This window comes from Accipiter gentilis, chromosome 15 (assembly GCF_929443795.1).
Source record: "Accipiter gentilis chromosome 15, bAccGen1.1, whole genome shotgun sequence".
Classification (NCBI taxonomy): domain Eukaryota; kingdom Metazoa; phylum Chordata; class Aves; order Accipitriformes; family Accipitridae; genus Astur; species Astur gentilis.
Window position 1 is genome coordinate 167,138 of NC_064894.1, and position 18,764 is coordinate 185,901.

Sequence of the window (18,764 nt, forward strand, 5' to 3'; positions counted from 1 at the left end):
ATCTGACCCACAGAGGTCTGCAATACAGCCATCACTATCCTCTCCTATGCTTTAACATTGCATACTGACATGCCACATCCATTAAAGACCCCATAGATTCGAACAACCTAATTTTAAAAGCAGGGCTACCGTCCTTGGAAGTTTCTTTCACACAGCCATACCTGTAACACACAGCAAAAATTACCTTTGGGTTTTTTACTGTAGTTCCATACTGGCTATCTTAAAGTAACTCAAAATGGCTAAACATAGCTGTCATCATGCACATGATGGAGATGAACAAAAGAAGAGATTAAAGTTTTTAACTTTTTTTAAGTAAGTGCTCTGTTGTCAATAATCAAAAGACAGTAGGCAAGGCTCAGCAGGTGTAAGACAGCTGGGACAAAGAAGGTGTAAGAAAAACCAGTGACCTTCTGGTCCCATTATCTCCTGAGCGATAAAATAGGCTGTGCCTCAGTCTTGGAAATGGGACATTTGTTGAGTATGAAACATTTTCTCAGAGATTCAAGAAAGTACCCAGGCGTCTGTGGTGGGTGTCTTAGGGGCTTGCAGCAGAAGCCACACTGAATGGCCACCCAGCTTCCTGAAGCTGAATGTGCTACGGCTGTGCAGCACATAAAAACCCCCACCTAGATAGTGTCAAAGCTTCAGTTTTCTCAAGGTCTTCACTTAATTGCAGTTAAACAGTTCCCACCTAAAAATACATGACCATAAAAACAGGAGTTTTCTCACATTTCAGTATTTTTTTCTTACCTAACCATTGCCAATTAATCCTTATTGGGGTCTTAAGCAAGCAAATCATTTTCTGTGTGCAAAACTGCACGCAAGAAGAAGCAGGAGTGTGTTACTTCCCAGATTCCTGAGATACCTGGGTAAAGAGGCAGACCCAGATGCCGAGTTGTGTTTTACTAAAAAAGAAAAAAAACGAAAGCCAAAACAAACAAAAACCCCAACCAAACAAAACCCACCAGTGACTAGTTACTTTTTCAGAAAATCCATCAGGCATCTTTGATATATTAGTAATATTTCAATGCCACTTCCAGTGTCTACAACCATTCAATTAAACCTTGTCACTGTATGAGCCAGACCAATCATGAAAAATAAAATAACCAGAAAGCAGAACAGGATCCATACTTTTGTATTTGAACTATGTGGTGAAGAAATCAGAGGCAAGAGCTCAGAAACAGCATCTCTATTAGAATGGCGTGCCCACACTTGTTCCTTTGAGGTACCTAATGTAGTGCCTCGGATCCCAACTGTTGACAGTACATGGAGTAGAATCAGGCACACGAGTTTCTCCAGCAGATTGAGGTTGCACAGCTACAGGGTTATAGCAATTTTTTGAAATTTAATACACTGACAATTCAATATAACCACAAAAAAGTAGTGAACTTTATCAGATAAAACAGTAATCAAATAAACGTTTATGTTGCACGATACAACTAACATCGCTTACAAGAGAGCAGCAGAATTAACTTGTAGGGATTCTACAGGAACAGCATACATAGAATATTCAGGTTTAAACATTTATTTTTCCACTTGAGGATTTATGGTAACTTGACTTTTTTTTTTCTAAAAATATATTACATTTACTTGAGATCATGATGGTGATAAAAAGTTATGTACATTACCTGTTTTAACCACTCAGATTCACATGAACTTGCAAATAAGAGTAAGTCAGTCATTTATTAGTCACAATGCATCTTCATCCTCGCAATGACAGCAGTATTTCTCCAGGTCCAGAATTTTTACTTTTTTTTGACCAACTTCCGTTGGTTCTGCTGAACCACATTTATCTCGGTTAGAGGAGAAAGAATTCTGAGTCCACAAATTATTTATCAGTATTACCCTACTACTAGAAACCTGAGAGTGATTCTAGTTCAGTACTAGGGCTCACCTGGCTTTGAGATGACTCATATAGAGCACTTCTTCGACATGGAACTGTTTGAAAGTTTCTCTTCTTCTATTATAGCACCTTTCATCTTAAATCTAAGCATTGCTGCATTTTTTTCTTCTACAATTTTGATTACCTGTTTGGATGCAATATTTAGCAGAGAGAAGTATTTTCTTCTGCCAATACTATGTGAGCATTTAAAAGAAGACATGCACGACTGTTGCTTCCTACAAAAAGATGGTAAGGTAGTTTTGATGAAATCAAGCCTGTTGGACCACGCTTGCTCTCTGGTTTATGTACAATTAGTGTTCAGGTACTGCAACTTCAGCTGAAGTTCTATGATTACACTTATTTTAGAAAAGCATTAGGAGCTTAGGCACTGTCACTGGAATCCAAGAAGCATGCTTGTTAGTTTGACTGAATTCCCACAAGAGGGTTCTGCAGTGCAAATCATTAATTTTGTCATTAACTGGTAGCTATCAACTTGAATAGATAAATTAACAGGTTCAAAGTGCATGTTCGCTGAGTATTATGCACGTACCCCTGCATAACCTCCAGGCAGTACAATGTGTTCAGCTGCTCAATTCCCTTTAGTATAATGTACATCTACAGAAGTGATGCAAAGGAGAACTATGTCAGGTATGCTGTAGCCCAATAATGGGGGAGGGGGGGACAACACACAAATTTTAGAGGCATAAAAAAGTTGGAACAGGAAATCAGACTGACAGTATGGTAATTCTGGTATTTTGACTAAAAAAGGTAAGCGTTGCCTTAAGAAACACTGAAAATAAGAAAGCTCCAAAATTGTCTTAAGTGGAATATTTAATTTTTTTTTTAAAATTAACCATGCACACACAAGCACAAAAATCTTAGTGTGATCCATCTTACAACTTTGAGATTTGTTATTTCCAGTTGGAAATACCTCCCTGGCACCACCTTGCATCAAATGATGCCCCGCTTACTGGGAGAACACCCATTCACTGAATGGATACAACATGGGAGTGACAGACGCGTTAGTGTCATACTGGTTAGTGAAGGCTTTATTTCACTAAGGCATTAACAACTACCAGAAGTTTTCTGCTAGTGGTAGCATTATCAGCCAAAAGCAAAGAATTTTGGCAAGATTCAGATAATACTGCCAATCAGCTATTGAAGAGATACCAACAGATAAAACAGGAGTGCAATTAGCTTAGTCTCACAGAACAAAACTTCATGTCTTGTGGCAGAACATCTGTTGCTCCTAATCCAGGATGCCAGTCTGCCGCAGGTGTAACAGCCAGCCACATCCGCCTCTGCCATGCAGTCACAGAGATGCACAGAGAAGGGCATTTTTATTGCCAGCTCTGCACCTGTGGGTTTTGGTAACTAAAATATATGGTATTTTAATGAGAATGCTTTGAGTGGAGAATGGGAAAATGTTTGTCATAAAAATTATTCACAAGGGACAATGCGAGTGAGTGCTAAACGTTTAGGCATGTCTCTTCATCCAAAAGGTGAAAGTTACTCCCACTGAAGAGTGAGGTGAAGACCTAAGGACTCCTGCAATATGCAAGTCATCTGGTTTACATCTACACACTGACCCCCGTAGAATAAAAAATAAATTTTCAAGCACCGTACATGGAGAGCATGCTCCAGGAGAATGCTAATTTTGACAGTCTCCATCTCAAGTCATATTGGAGAACAAGCACTACAAAGCGACAACAAAAAAACTTTAGATTTAAGATGGGAATGAAATGAAAACTCACTGTTACCAACGCTACAAATATATATTTCTACATTAAAGTACGTGTACTAAATTTCAACATACCATAAATTTAGCAAGTCTGTCAAGTTTCCACCTAGGAAAATTTCTACTGAGTTTTCAGTCCTTAGAACAGTAGTTTATAATGACAGACCTTGAATAGAAATGGCTTATGTAATAGTACAATGTCTACAGTGTAACATGTAATAGTACAAATGCTCATTATATGTAATAAACTTATTTTTCAGTACTCTGTACAAACAAGGCAAAAAAGATGTTTCAGACACTTTGTGGTTTTGTTTCTTTTTTCAAGAAAAATGAATAAAAACCATGAAACTGGCAGACAGACAACAAAATGTAAAAGGTTCCATATTAAAAACAGTTGTCAAAATTCTTCATGTGTACACTCTATCCTACATCCTGAAATTGTAAGGTGACCCCATCACGTGCAATTGGCAGTCTTGTCCTAAGTACCTTACTTCTTAAATTGCTGAGAGAGATAGGACTTGACTCCATTTATACATACATACAGTGATTAAATAAATGCATTTGTTAAAAAATAAAGGCCTTTATCAGAGAGAAAATACAGGAAACATTATGGTGAAGAACACACAGTTTTGCTGCATTAGCAAAGGGGATCGAGTGCCTTGAAGGCCGCCTTCTTGCCAGCAACAGGAGATGGTTTAACAGCTTGTCAAAGAAACAATGGTACTTGGTAGAAACTCTAATATAGTAAACATAAAATACAGAGTTCAGAGATATTTAGTGTTTATGCAAACTTGCCACCCACTTCTCTCCCTGCAGACAGTGGGAAAAAGTACATTTCAGTTTTCACACTCATTGACTTAGAAACAAAGTCAGTCAAGCTTCCTACATGAATTCACACAGTGAAAAGTCCTTCCTCCAAAAATATACAGGATCACTCGACTCATTTTCATTCTCATACACCATTTAAAAAACTATTAAAACTCTGAATTTTTTAAAGCAGCATATTTTGCATTTGTCACTGGCATGTTTGTTGTAGAAATCTTAGAAAGTTAAAATTATATCATACCATACAAAAACATGTAAACAAAATGGATACTTTTTAAAAGGCATGCATGCTCTTGAAGAGGATTAGAAAGTATTTGTTTTTGGTAAATAAAAGATATCTTGCTTAGCATTTTTAAAAGCACCTTAGTGATTTAGGAGCCTAAGTCCTAATAACTTTACATTAGATTTGGGCTCCTAAACATCAAAATCAATTCTGTAAAATTACTTAAGCACTTCAAAAATTTTTTGCCATGTCTCTGATCTTGCAGAATTAGATTTTCTGTAACCAGCAGCTAACTCTGAATCTGAGACAACATTCAAGAAAGGGTCGTTCGTGTAATTCAGTCATCAGCTGCATTTTTGTGGATCCTCCATAACTTAGTTTATGGTATCTATGAAAAGATTTTCCAAAGAAGATAAATATTTTGTGACACCACTTTGCAAGTTCCTTTTTCATAGACAACACAGGATGCAACAATTAAATTTGAACAGGAATGTGATTATATGTTCCTTCTGAATAGCTGTTAGTGTCAAAGACTGTGTTATTTGTTCAACCTGTTAAGACTGAGAAAAACAAACTTACAAAAACATCCATAGCACAGCATTAGGTAAAATGAAGGAGCAGTTCTGGCACCATACATTTTTAAATCTAAGCTTTTAGGCCCAAAGTATAGCAAGTTAAACGTACACAGTGGCAGCTGGGAAAGCCTCATCTGAAATGCAACATTTTTAAAGTAAATTTTTTTTTGGAAGATGCTATTTTATGATCATTAGCTGATCTCCAAGTAATGCATACACTAGAATTGAGCCTAAATATTCATAGCAAATGTTTACATATATACCTTAGCACTCATATATATAATACAAGTATACTGCACCAACAGAACTGCCAGAATCCATATTAATATAGTTAGGCATAAAATATAGTGCCTTCTTTTTGCTCTTCATTTATCTTCTTAGTGTCCTGACTAACCAATTCTAACATCTTCTTTGAAATTCAGTTGCAAGGTTGCTACTTTACCTTGGGCCATAGTGTTATGGTCTGTACCTACAGTTGTAAGTATTATCCTTATGTTAAATGTGCTTTGCAGTTCAGCAATACCTAATTCATAGCTCTGTAAATAATTCCTTGAAAAAGGAGAAGCTTGCCTAATTTTTACAAAGTGCACAGGGCAGCCACAGTTCTGTGTTTTGCCAGCAGGTGCCTCACTCTACACACCAAAAAACACTGCATCAGCAAGTTGATGTAAATCCACGCTCTATCAAGGATCCCATAGGCACAAGATTTGCTAAAGCACTGGTAAAAATACCTCTACAGCTGGCTTTAATCTGTACTCAATTGCACAACTTCATCCAGTTCACTGGGTTGGGGTTTTTTTTCCTCCTCCAAAAGTGGTCTAAGGTATGCTGCAGTTGCTAAAAGGACTTCTGTTTTTCTTGGTCCTCTGTTTGTTTGGTCTAAGGTTGATGACATCTCCACCATTAAGAGTGCTAGAATTTTGGTTGGAGTGACTTCCACCAGCTGTATTAAAAACACCTACAGAATTTAAAGACAAGAAAAGTATTTGTATTTCTTTACTTCCTGCAGCATATAACACTTAAGATGCAACACTTACTAAGGCATAGTAGTGCACCTCAAATGCATATTTTAGTTTTTAAAGGCTCTATCTATTTCTGGGTCAATTTTGCAGCTACATTTGAAGTACAGCCAGTTGGAATTACTAGCCAGGCAGTATTTAAAGCTGGTATACATCTGTATAATTGAAGGGCAGCATATGCACTCACCTGCATATGTGTATGCTACTAATTGCATGGTAACAAAGTTATGGTTACTTGAGTAATATAATAAAAGAAAAACATGACAATCTTAAAGTTAGAAACTTTGCTGAGATAAAGGAAAAAGCCTGAATAAAAAGGGAGTGCTTTAAGGAAAATAAATTAACTGACTCAGAAGTGCTTTAAAGAAGGACTACACAAGTTCAGTGTTCCCTTACAAAAGGCAGTTTACAAAGACCTGATTATATGCCAGATTCTTTCATGGTGAGTCTCTTGTAAATCTGCACCAAGATGAGTAACACTAATACTAATTACATTAAAAAAACCCAACAAACATAGATTCTCAAGTCCCTACATAATGTTTGTTTAAATGAATTTAATAAAAAGGCACTGGCCAAACATTAGCTAGAAACTTTAGTAAATCAGTTTGAGAGTCCAATAACTTCAGAGAATCACAAAGTTATTTTACAGAAGGAAAGGAGACAATATCCTAAGATAGGAAGGTAATAATTAGACCCTGATTCACCTTGTACTAACTCCACAAGGAAACAGATGAGACCATAAGCTTTGACAGCACAAAATACTGTTTCTATTTTTTTTTATTACAGTATACATACCAATCTTGTTACTGCTTGTGTGTACCAGTTCTGGATCTTCAGCTGTTTGTTGCTTGAGCCTTTGAAGATATTTATCAGCCAAATACTTAAAAACTGGAATGTTAAAAAGAAAAAAGGTACATCAGAGTATGCTTAAAAATAATCTTCATATCAATAATAATACCTTTGTATTGAAATACTGCATGGTGACAAAAGTGCATTTGACACCACAGGTTTAGCATGATCTGGTAAGTGATTGTCTATCGGCAGGCCTGTGTACCTGAGCAGAATCCAGATTAGTCCAGTGTCTACCCAGGTCTTACAGTCCGCAGTACTGAAGACTTTCACAGCAGACAGAAACATCTTAGCACTCCTGTAATAAAGCTGGCACATACATATTGCCAAATGTTCCAATCCATGCAACTTGGAACTTTTTAAAGTTATGTAGGAATTTAATATATGTATTTTTTGCAAGAAGCCATAGAATAGCAGTCATGTAAAGTAAGTCTATTAATAAAACTTGGCAGCAACATTTTTCTAATTAATTAATGCTACCCTCATTTTACTGGTGTATAAAAAGACCACCTAGGATTCTGAAAAAATATTAAACTACAAGAGAATTTTGAGAACCTAGATGTGTTCTGATTATTTACACTTGTAATTAATAACTCCTAAAATGTTTCTGTATCATGTTCACACATTCTCTCTTGCAGATTTTTTTCCAAGGTGAATGATGTTAACAGAGAAGAAACAATTAGTTTACTATTAAGTTTGCTGATGAAACAACAAACAAAAAGTTATCAGAGACTATAATTCATGACTATTCAAACCCACCCCACAAAAGATAGTGACTGATTTTTATAACAGGACTCTTATGAAATTAAATATATACATTAAAAAGTGGTACTTGGGAACTAGTAAAATATCACCAGTAGACAAAAGGCTGCAAGAGACCCAATCTTTTAATGTACTTTATTTAAATATAACTAAACTATGAAATAATTGTTTATACAAATTATTTATTAACTATTAAGAATTACAAAATAATATGTTCCACAATTTGTATTTTGTAATAATTGAACTTCTACATACAATTTTTTCAAAAGCTCAGTGCTTACTGACAGTCATTAGGACTAAGCAGCCTTAACACACTGGCACTTCTAAATACTGAAGCTATGCACTGTTTGTGGAAGAGAAAGGAAAGGTGTGCACAAAGAAATGGGCCTAAAACATTGATATCAAGTAATTCTAGCTATGTTTAAAGTGTCCTGCTAAGAAATATAAAAAAGATTGCCCACAACATGCAACAACATGGGAAGTAAGAGATCAGCTCCAAACTAGAGAGATGTACAGTACTACACAGCAGAGGGCAGGACAGACACCTACTCTGCTGCATCTCGTACCTTCTGTTACGTTTAGGTCTTCCTTCACCGATGCTCGGTAGAACCTTAATTTTAGCTTTTTTGCCAGTGCTTCTGCCTCTTCACTGCACAACAGAAGACGACTTTGTAAATACTGATTTGTATTAGTTGTCAGCATTTATTCTTACAGACAAAATGCTTTGTGGTAAGTTACACATGGCTAGGTGGGTTAAGAAACTCAGTCAAAAAGTACCTGATCCTTAATTTCTTTACAATACCTCCACTATGAAGAGAAGGCATTTAAATGCAGTTTCTTTATGACCAAAAGTAATTGCTTTTCAGTACTTATTGACTTCATTAACTAAAATTTCCCAAGGGTTCGAAGAACAGGTGTCAGTGAAATCAAAAAAGAGGAGGCTGTAATTAACAGCACTGGAATCGGAACAATTACCACTGCAAAGTCAAAACAACAATAAAAAAAAAATCCTTAAGTATATTTTAATGAAGCAGTAGACTATGCAAATCAGATGAGTGCAGAGATGAAATCAAGAATTACTTTTTTCTGTGATGTGAACGAGAATTTGGGCTAAATTTTAAGGAAAAGCTGATGAAACGTATGAAAATCTCACCAAGGCAAATCACATCATCAGAAAGATGAAGTTACTGAGGGAGATGGAGTATTCTGAGAGCAAAACCTAAGTGGCATACCATGAAGAAAGGAGGAATTCAAATGCAACTTTACTTTTCCTTTGAAAAATCCTCCACATTCTTTGCAGAGGGAGTAGAAGCTGATTTATGCCATCAGTGACAGCAAACAGAGAACAAAGAAAGCCAGTGCAGGAAACAACAAAAAGAAACAATAATTTAAATCTCTCAGGAAGATGGTAGAAATAAAGAAGTGGAGAATGATCAACTTCATCATGCAGTATTTTCTACATGATATGCTGTGGTAAACAAAAGTTAGCATTTGTTAAGCTGATTTTATGGCAAGAATGAAATTGGCCATATATACAAAGGCAGAATGAACCGACAGTAAAATCTGTAAAGAAAAGTATAGTGAAGAAAGATCAGCACCATGCAGTTTGAGAATATTAACAGATATGTATTTCTAGAGAGTTACAATGTTTTGATAAAAATGAGCAATAGAAAAAAATTAAAGAAAAGCAAAGCAAAGAACATTAAAGACACTTTTTCAAACAACCTGTTTATACTTCTTCATCATTTCAGCAAGCATTCACTAGCCAAACTGAACAATGTAACTTCAGTGGTGCACAGCACAGTTTAACGATAACTGTAAATTTTAACAAGAGAGAAAATTTAGAGTTTTAGAATTTCTGATTTAAAAAAAGAGAGAGAGAGAGAGAGAGAGAGAACCTTATCATGGCACGACCAAACTCTTCATGCTATTCCTCTATCTTTTTGGCTGACACTTCAGAAGAAGGTGTGAAGCGAACAGAAAGCTCCTAGCTTGGCAAGCACATCTGCCCAAGTAACAACACTCATGCAGCAATAGCTGTCGCCTGTGCTTCTAGGGCATGTTTTGATGCAGGGCATAGGTTTGACAACCTAGGTATCTTAAGTCTTCACCAGAAACTCCCATCGATTTTTTTTTTTTTTTTAAACGTGTGTATGCAGGGGACATATATTGTTCTTCAAAAACAGTAAGATAAAACTCCTACTTCTTTATACAAGAGTCATCAAGAAGATCAATCTTATTCTGCACCAGAACTGTGGGAATGTCTCCAACTTCAGTCACGACTTTCTCCTTCCAGGTAGGGATTGCTTTGAAGGACTCTCTGTCAGTTGTAGAAAACACAAGAACACAAGCCTGGGCTCCTAAAAATACACAAATCAATTACAAATACAAATAAACACAAATCAACCAGCAAACATATAAAAAAAAAAAAAAAAAGAAGATTCATATATAGTTCAAACATGAGGGATTTTCAAGTTTCTCCCACAAAAGTGCACTTTTACCACCAGCTTGTGTCAAACCCATGGTCATAAATTCCCCAAATGAAAACAGATTGCCATTTGATCATTATACCCATTCCTCATGACGGCTATGGGTCTGTTACCTTTCAAACTATTTCCAGCATGGTGCATGTATGCAGGAGAAAGGAATAGGAGCGCGTGGAAAGGCTAGAGAAAGGGAAAGGGAGGTTTGCTTATTGCTCATTGTTTTCCAGATAGCTTAACAGAGGCCAGAAGGCAAATATTTTTCCATACACAGTATCTGTAAAGCACACTTCACATTATTCTTTGTGCTACAGTAATCTGGATTTTGAAAAGCAGAAAACTTAAGAGAGTTTTCAGACAAAGTTGTGATTATTTTAAGTAAATTGTTTAGTAGCTTTTTGAAGAAAATAAGTGTATTTCTAATTAATACTCATTCTATCACAGCACTATGATAAATTACACAAAAAGTCTTGTACCATTTTTGTTATGGTTTTGTAACAGCCTTAGCAAACAATAGTTAAAACCCATGGATACCGAGAAGGTACTTCCACACTCAAAAAATTAGTGAGTGGTCTTTTGACTGTCCAATAGCCCTTTGTTATCCTCAATAAACTACTTTTCTTTGCACATAAACACATGGAGAAACAGTTTATTATTTATATGACTTTAATACACTTGGTATTTAGTAAGAGTCTAAAAGGAATAGATAGCTAATGTCTTTGAGACTCCAGTGTTATCCTGCGGCAAATATCCCAATCTAATTACATATAGCATGAAAATTATTTCATCAGTATGAATTTTCTTTTATTTCTGAGTTTCACCAAGTATCTCCCATTCCGATATTCTGTTTGTCTTTGTACTTCTTTGACACAAAGCACTCGAGTTCTTTTATTTATCTTTTCAAAGCCACGTTCAGTCTATGTTTATAAAGTTTTCCTATGCTCTTTAACATTCTTTCGCATGCCATTAAGACCCTTCTGGTATGGTTTTATACAGAATAGTAAGAACTGCCCTCAGAATTTTAAATCAAGCTCTACCAATAAAACAGTAGCAATGTAGTCTTCCATAATTTTCCCTGTTACTTGCGTTCTAAAATTTTGTTTGTTTTCCCTAATGCCCAAACCATATTCTAACAGATGCGATTCTTCTGATGCAATTCCACTGAGAATCCTGTGAGATATACAGGTGTAAAATTAATTATTCTTTTCAGAGCAGGTTACTTTACATTTGTCAATGCTAAATTTAACCTACTGTCTCGCAGTCTAGCTTAATAAAGCCTCTCAAATTCTTTTCTCTACTGAAGATGAGAATATTCATTACAAGACTCTCACCATCTGTAAACATCACCTTATTCAGTTTTAAGACTAAGAAATTCATTGTGAAGTCTCCACACTACGGCACTTTCACTTCATCTTTCTCTTCCACCCATTCATTCTGAATGCTAAAAAACAGAGATAACTTGGTAATAGTTAAGTTTAGAGGGAAAAGTCCTAGCATGTGGCAGTTAAAAAGGGGGTGATTTACAACATCAGACCTCCTTACTCAATTTAGATATAATAAATGTAGAATGCAGTGGACAGGGACAGTAAAAGTAACTCAGCGTGGCCACGTTGCTTTTTAAAGAGAATTGTGTGATAGGCTCTAATTAGGAATCAGACTGAAATATTTTTGGGGACCTTCAAGATTCTGACATTTAAAGGTCCTTACCAGGATATTAACAAACAACAGTAAGTGAAAGTGTCTTTCCTCATCAAAAAATATACCTGTGTATCAACAATGACAAATTCTATACATATATTCTATCTGTAATTGTGTATTTCCAAATGTCTACTGAAGATTTTGATCACTGGACTGTAAGAAATGTCAGAATTTACTAACTAATCCAATAACCCTGCAAAACGCTTATTTAAGAAGAGAACAACAAAAGCAGTATTCTTCTCATGCTCAAATCAAAACAGTATCAAATGTGATCTTTCTGAAAGTATGCTTCAGTATAGTGCAAAGTTAGTATAGCCAGAGTTCACCAGAAAATGCTGCAGGGCAGAGATCTTACTAGGTAAGTTCTTTTAATCTTCTAAGAATATTGCTAAATACTCAATATTTTTATTGAGAACATAAACAAGTTTAAGAAATTATCATGTCCATGTAGGGGCTCTAAGGAGAAAAAGAAAAAAAAAGAAAAAAGACAAAACCCAGGATTTAGACATTGAAACACCTTTCTGTATGCAGTGACAACTGACAGTATTCAAGAGAGTCAATAACATTACTATCTCACTCATCCACTGCAAATGGAGTCTGTCATACAACACATTGTGTACAACAACAGACACCAGCAGCAACACCACAGGATAGTGTCCGACAGGAGTATAACAGCTAAAACCAGGATGTTCTTGATGAGTATTTTAAATCAAAGTTCTTTTGTAAGAAGCTGTTTCATAAAGCTACTTTAAAGTACTGAAGGACATTGGATTTTTTGTGTGCAATTACTGCTTTGATAACCTCTATATCTTTATTTTAAAAAGGTTCCAACTGGCTGCATAATCACTAGTATGATATTCATACCTAGACTAATTCAGAAAAAAAAAAAGAGTAGTACTAGCATCTCTACTTGATTCAAGTAGAGTATGAACTTGTCAGCTGTGTAGGTCTCCAAGATCCTCAGCAGACTATCCCATCCTCATAGACGCCGTAACCGTATTTTCTCCTTTTGTAACGGTACAAAGCCTATGTAACAGAAAAATGTGTAAGGAAATTCCCTGCCATGAGTAGACTCGTACAGGGCTTTATACTTGGCAGCTATTCGTTTCAGTCTTCTGTCCTTTCCCTCAGCTTTTTCAGGCTATGACAGAAAACACACATGCACTATAAAATTGATGGTGTTTCCTTCAACCTTAAACTGAGATAAAATGCAAGGTCAAATGATATCATCATCCAGAAGTTCTTGTTTACTGTTGATGTTCTAAGTGCTGCAGATCCTGGATGTCTTTAACAGGCTTAGCAGGGTTTAAGGTCTCACTAACAATACCCAAAAGAGGGCTGCCTTGCTCCAGATTGGACCAGAACAGTCTTGCAGCCCTCCCTAACTACTATCATAGTTACTACAGCCAAAAGTGGTTGACAAGTGCAAGCTACAGCAATACTATGAAGGCTTGAGAAATACGAAGTCTAACTATTGTGCAACAAAATGAGAATCCTGAGAATTTGACTAATCAGCAACTGAATAACAGACTAATGAACAAGATGACCGTTTTCCATCAAAAACCTAACAAGGGTCGGCTCAAGATACCAGTGGTAGTGAATGGAAGAGGATGCATACACAAAAAAGTGGTCAAATAACTGCTTTGAGAAACATCTGTAACATGGACAGTACACATGGTGCTGCTAATGACAGCCACTTGTTTATGTGCTTAGCATATAAATGACGTACCTAGCCAATTAGAAAGTGTGCGACTTCCATCGGACAGAAACCGGTAAGATGCATGATACAATATATAAAAAGAAATGTTAAATACATACAGAGCTTCCTTCAACTCTTTGAATTTAGGCTGCTGGACTCCTTGCGTTGTATGATCATGGGCATGCAGCTACACTGGCTGCACATATTCACCTGTACATAGAAAACCACATGACATATCCACTGTCAGCTACAATTTCGTTTTTCTGCAAGGCTGAATGAATTTGGTGCCTGGACAAGAAGGGCTCAGAAACAGGCCCTGAAGCATTCATTGTGTGACCACGGATCAGCAGCAGATCCCTGAAGAACTGACAACGCACAAGGTTCCAGGAGAGTATGTAAGCCCTAGTGTAATGACAGTGGGACAGCGACCTGTGGGAGAGGCAGACATTGAAGTAACAGCCAGCATCTATCTTACCTAACTTAGAGGCGCCCTCCCCTTATCAGCAATAATTGGCAATGAAATCCTTACATTTCCAAAGTAAGCTTGACCTTTTGCGTCTATAATATTGTGCTTGCAAGACCTGGTGCTAAACCAAAACTGCATTCCAGGCTTTTATAATTTCCCTTGTCCTTCATGAGCCAAAGTCTGGTGCAGAACAGTCACTGTATCCAATAGCTTGAACTGTTAATATATCCATCATGCTGCCTACAATATGTATCCACAGGATGACTATGTCCTGTTTCACAGCAGCCTCTTCAGTATAAAGATCTTGAAGATAGAGATCTAACTGCACTATGCTGGGCACAAGTCATGAGCAAGATTCCAAGATACTCAATATACGTGGTAAGTGAGGCCAGTAAGTGTACTTTAAAGTTCTTCTGAAGACTCCATATTTTAGCATATCAGTCCCATTAATTAGAAGAGAAAGACTTTGGCTTGGAACAACTGAGGAGAGCAAAGCACATGAGAACTGAAGGCCAGGAGAGTAAAAAGGAAGCTCCAAGAGAATCAAGTACTACCTTCTAAAATTCATATGCTCAAGTTGTCAGCTGTAAAATAACAGAATGATCTACTTCCACATGAGGATAAAAAGAAATAGGAAAAGAAAGACCCTTCCCCAAAGAAATGGTAATCATCAATTACAAGTGACAACCAGAAATACTACAGAAAACCCCAACCCTATTAGTTGCCAAAACAATCATGAAATATAGAAAGGTCAGAGGACTACACAAGCCTGAAACAGCACAACATAACCCATTTTTTTTTATCTCTAGATGAGGTTATTTTTCTAAGATTTTATACAGTGATATATTTTTCCCAGCCATCAGGTAATTAGTTTGACAAGAACTGAATGATGGAATCTTTCCCAAGTCATTCATATCTCTCATGTTAAAAAACAAAAAGGAAAGATTTTTACAACCATTGTTAAATTAGATGCAAAGAAAGTCTAAGTATGCAACTTGTAACTGGGTAAACAGATAACCTACCAGCATATGACTGAATAATATATTTTCTAGTTTATTAAGTAAATAGGCTTTCCTTATTACTCTGTTGTGTTAATGTGTTCAAGGCAGTCTGTACCAGCAGGAGAACTGTGCCTAGTAAACTATCTGGATGACTGGTGGGTTTTTTTTCTCTTGGATTCATTTCTAAGTGCCTCAGCCATAGTTATTGGAACACTTACAAATATGGGTCTTACAGAAGTAAGAAAACACCTTTAGAGGGAAAAATATAATTTTGTGTTTGATTGTCTGAATGGCTACACTCTGTGCGGTTTCTGTGCAGGTATTTGTCTCATTTTGTTCTACGTTTTTAAAAGGGCATGACTGAGCATCCTGCACAAAGTGACACTTAACTAAGGCAAGGATCTTACACGAAGGAGAAAAATATTTAAGAACTGAAAAAGGTGAACTAAAAATACCTTGCACACACATGAAATAACTAAAATTCTTAATACAGAGATAGGAAAATATCTTAAGAGATGTGCAGACCAAAAAAAACCCCCAAACCCACAAAAACCCCAACTGCCAAATAACAAATATGGTATTTTCACCTCTATAGTAGGCCTTAGTTATTGCATCAAATTCTTCTTGACCCGCAGTGTCCCATAACATTAGCCTGACATCTTCATCATTAACTCTGAAATAAACGACATGGTTTTGTAATCAATACAATGAACAAGAGCAATTCAGAACAACTGACATGGAAATATTCCTATGTCTAAAATATAAGAGTAATTCAGTTCAAATTTAACGTCATTTAAATATACTGTAACTTAATATTGATGACAGGTCACCTCTGTAACTTGTCATGGCAGTAGTCCCTCAATTATATTACATGCTCTTTCCTGACAATCCATATTACATTTTCTTCCTCCTTTCCTCCTCTTCCTCTACATTTCCCTCTATAAGTAAAAAATAACATAGACTTCAAAACAAAATTTAGGTGCCTGAATAATGGTCCTTTTGTCTTTTTAATCAGCTTACAAAATTTAGAGAATTTTATTACTTCTCATTATCAAACATAATTGGGTATTATCTGCTTATATTACGTAAAGAGACTGGATCTATAGCATATTTAATTATTTTTGCCACAGGCATTTTAATCTATATTGGCTAATAAATTTGTGTAATCATTTTAGCATAAGCACTTCCACTTCCTCCACAAGAAAGAAAAAAAAAAATCAACAGGTGGTAAAATACAAAGGAAACTTATCAAAAAGCTTAGTACAACAGGGGTTCCAAATTTTATTTTGCTTTTATAATTCTAAATCTTGTACAGAAAATAGAGGAATATAATTTCAGCCCTTTGTGCATGAGAGAAAACAACTCCCTTTACTGTGCTTTGGAGACAGCAGGCCTTGTTTCAAGCCTTTGTAAATCTTAGGATTACAAGAGAACAAAGAAATAGAAGGAAAGGTAAAAATCAATAGTATGGCATCTGTTTAATACCTACTGGATTTGTCTTTCCAGGAAATCTACACCAATAGTTTTCTTGTAGTCTTTTGTAAAAATCCCCTTGCAATATCGCTGAATCATACTGGACTTTCCAACAGCTCCATTTCCTACTACCACCACTTTGATGGCCACCTCCATATCTTCTTCCAACATCTCTGCAGCCCAAGTGACTCTCTAGCTTATTCTGGAAACTACTGATTCTGTAAACAAAGTAAATAGCTATGTTCATAAAAATGCTGTGAATAGAAAGCAAGAGAAAATATGATCACAAAGGATTCACAAAGATTGTATCATTTGTTTTCAGCTCTGCCACAGACTGCTGAAGTGACCTCAGGCAAGTTATTTAGCAAGTCTGTACTTTGATCTGCCACTTACTAATTGGAAATCAATATAGCTGTTCACAGAAAATATCCTTCCACTGTACGAATGTATCATCATATGTTGATTACCTTCCTGATGCTCCACTGCTAGCACATACAAGATGCTCAACTGATCAACCTAGCATGTAGCATGAGTCTGAAGTACAGCAACTTCTAACTTCGGCCACTGTTCTGTTATACCCAGTTCAGATATCGTCGCCTGACACCAACACTGATGCTTTGAAGACATAAACCTGTATCGCTCTATGATTATATCCTTACTTGAGTTCTTATGATCTTGCCTAAATTTGTGTAAGTTGATAAAAATCATAATCAAATAAATTTGTGCGCTCCTATTAATTTAATTTCTGGCATGTGAATCAAAACACTAAAGGTATAAATATTATTGGGTAATTCTGAAGATAAGGCATTTTCCAAAAGTCAGGGGTTTTTTGAAGAAGAGATTGAATAATCCAACTGTCTTAACATGCTTTTAAAAAATGTTTAAACTTTTAGATAATTTATTTCATCAATACTCAATACACACGCTATTTACATTTAAGAAGTCTATATCATAAGTACATCAGGTGTGACCACAATCTCGCATCACATGGCCACTGCAACGGAGGCACCTGATTTCCCTCCGATTTAATTTTGCCCCTGCACACCGTACATTCACCAGAGGCAAAGCCAAGCTGCTGAAGTACACGGACAAAGTTCACACCTCAAGCGGTTACAACAGACACGGAGATTTTTATATAAACTAAAGTCCCGATGTGCAATAATGGAAAATAACTTATTGGGCTGTTTTTATTTACTGTTAATTACTGTTTATTTACTGTGAAGATTATTTCACCCCCGTGCCGATGGGTTTTGGTTTGGTTTTTTTGGAACAGAAACGGAGGTGTCCACAGAAGCTAAGTTTCCTCCGCGTTTTGCCGCGCCGGGGCAGCATCCCGGCAACACTGGGCGTCGGCAGGGCGGCAAGTTTCCCCCCGAGAGGCGAGCAACCCTCCCCCCGAGGGAGGAGAAAGCACGCCTCTTGGAAGGGCTTGGCCCGTCCCCACGCACACGCAGCCCGCGCTGGCAGAGCGGGGCTGCCCCTCAGCACGCCCCGGCACGTCTCGTTGCTAGATCGCCTTCTGCGTTACACGTTCGCACACGGGCGTTTTGGCCGGGTATTCGGCAAGCATCGCTGAAACCGCCCCTAGGTCGGCCCCCCGGAGCGCCGATGGCCGTTTTAAGCGAGGACCCACGCTCGGCGGAGCCAGCCGTTTGGTGGGCTCCGCGCAAGGGGCTGCTGCCCGCCGCCCCATCCCGGCCCGGCTCTGCGCGGCGGCCGCAGCCGCGGCCACGCTGAGGGCGGAGGCTCGGCCGGCCGCCCCAGCCCCCCTCCCGCGGCCGCCCCGCCGCCTCCCCGGCCCCGCACCTCGCCAGCCCGCCCGGCCCGGCAGCACCCTCCCGCCTCGGGCCGCCTACCAGCTGCCGCCGGGGCCCCGACTCCCGCCCGCGGCCCCTCTCACCAACCCCTTGCAGGAGCGAGCGGGCGGGCGGGCGGGCGGCGCTGCCTCAGAGGACACGGCGGCGGCTCCACCTCAGCGACGGCGAGGGAGGGGGAGCAGGAGGGAAGGCGAGAGGAAACCGCTCGCGGGGGCCGACCCAACCCGGACGCACATCCCAGCTCCCCCGCCCGG

The 18,764-nt window shown here is 37.8% G+C and overlaps 1 protein-coding gene across 5 annotated transcripts; it reads right to left on the reverse strand.

Annotated features, from left to right (window-relative positions):
• Nucleotides 1-798: 798 nt before the first annotated feature.
• RAB23 (RAB23, member RAS oncogene family) lies at nt 799-18,689 on the reverse strand. 5 transcript variants are annotated; one of them, XR_007508255.1, is made up of 8 exons: nt 18,598-18,689; nt 16,710-16,911; nt 15,808-15,893; nt 10,077-10,233; nt 8,440-8,522; nt 7,058-7,150; nt 1,629-6,201; nt 799-905 (listed from the first exon to the last, which is right to left on the reverse strand). XR_007508255.1 is itself a non-coding variant. In XM_049818297.1 (7 exons), the coding sequence occupies exons 2-7, from the start codon at nt 16,862-16,864 to the stop codon at nt 6,062-6,064; spliced, it is 714 nt and encodes a 237-aa protein (XP_049674254.1). In that variant the 5' UTR covers nt 16,865-16,911; nt 18,550-18,620; the 3' UTR covers nt 1,046-6,061. The 5 variants fall into 5 exon arrangements, 4 of the variants coding, with proteins under 4 accessions (XP_049674254.1, XP_049674255.1, XP_049674256.1 ...); XM_049818297.1 differs by lacking the exon at nt 799-905 and having other exon boundaries at nt 1,046-6,201; nt 18,550-18,620; XM_049818298.1 differs by lacking the exon at nt 799-905 and having other exon boundaries at nt 1,046-6,201; nt 16,710-16,947; nt 18,550-18,619.
• Between the last annotated feature and the right edge of the window lie 75 nt (nt 18,690-18,764).

Coding starts and splice junctions, on each gene's coding strand:
- RAB23 (XM_049818297.1), bottom strand. CDS start 16,864: ATGTTGGAAGAAGATATGGAGGTGGCCATCAAAGTGGTGGTAGTAGGA. Junction 15,894..16,709: donor TTCCTGGAAAGACAAATCCA/GTAGGTATTAAA, acceptor CGTTTATTTCAG/AGTTAATGATGAAGATGTCA. Junction 8,523..10,076: donor GATGACTCTTGTATAAAGAA/GTAGGAGTTTTA, acceptor TCTGTTGTGCAG/TGAAGAGGCAGAAGCACTGG.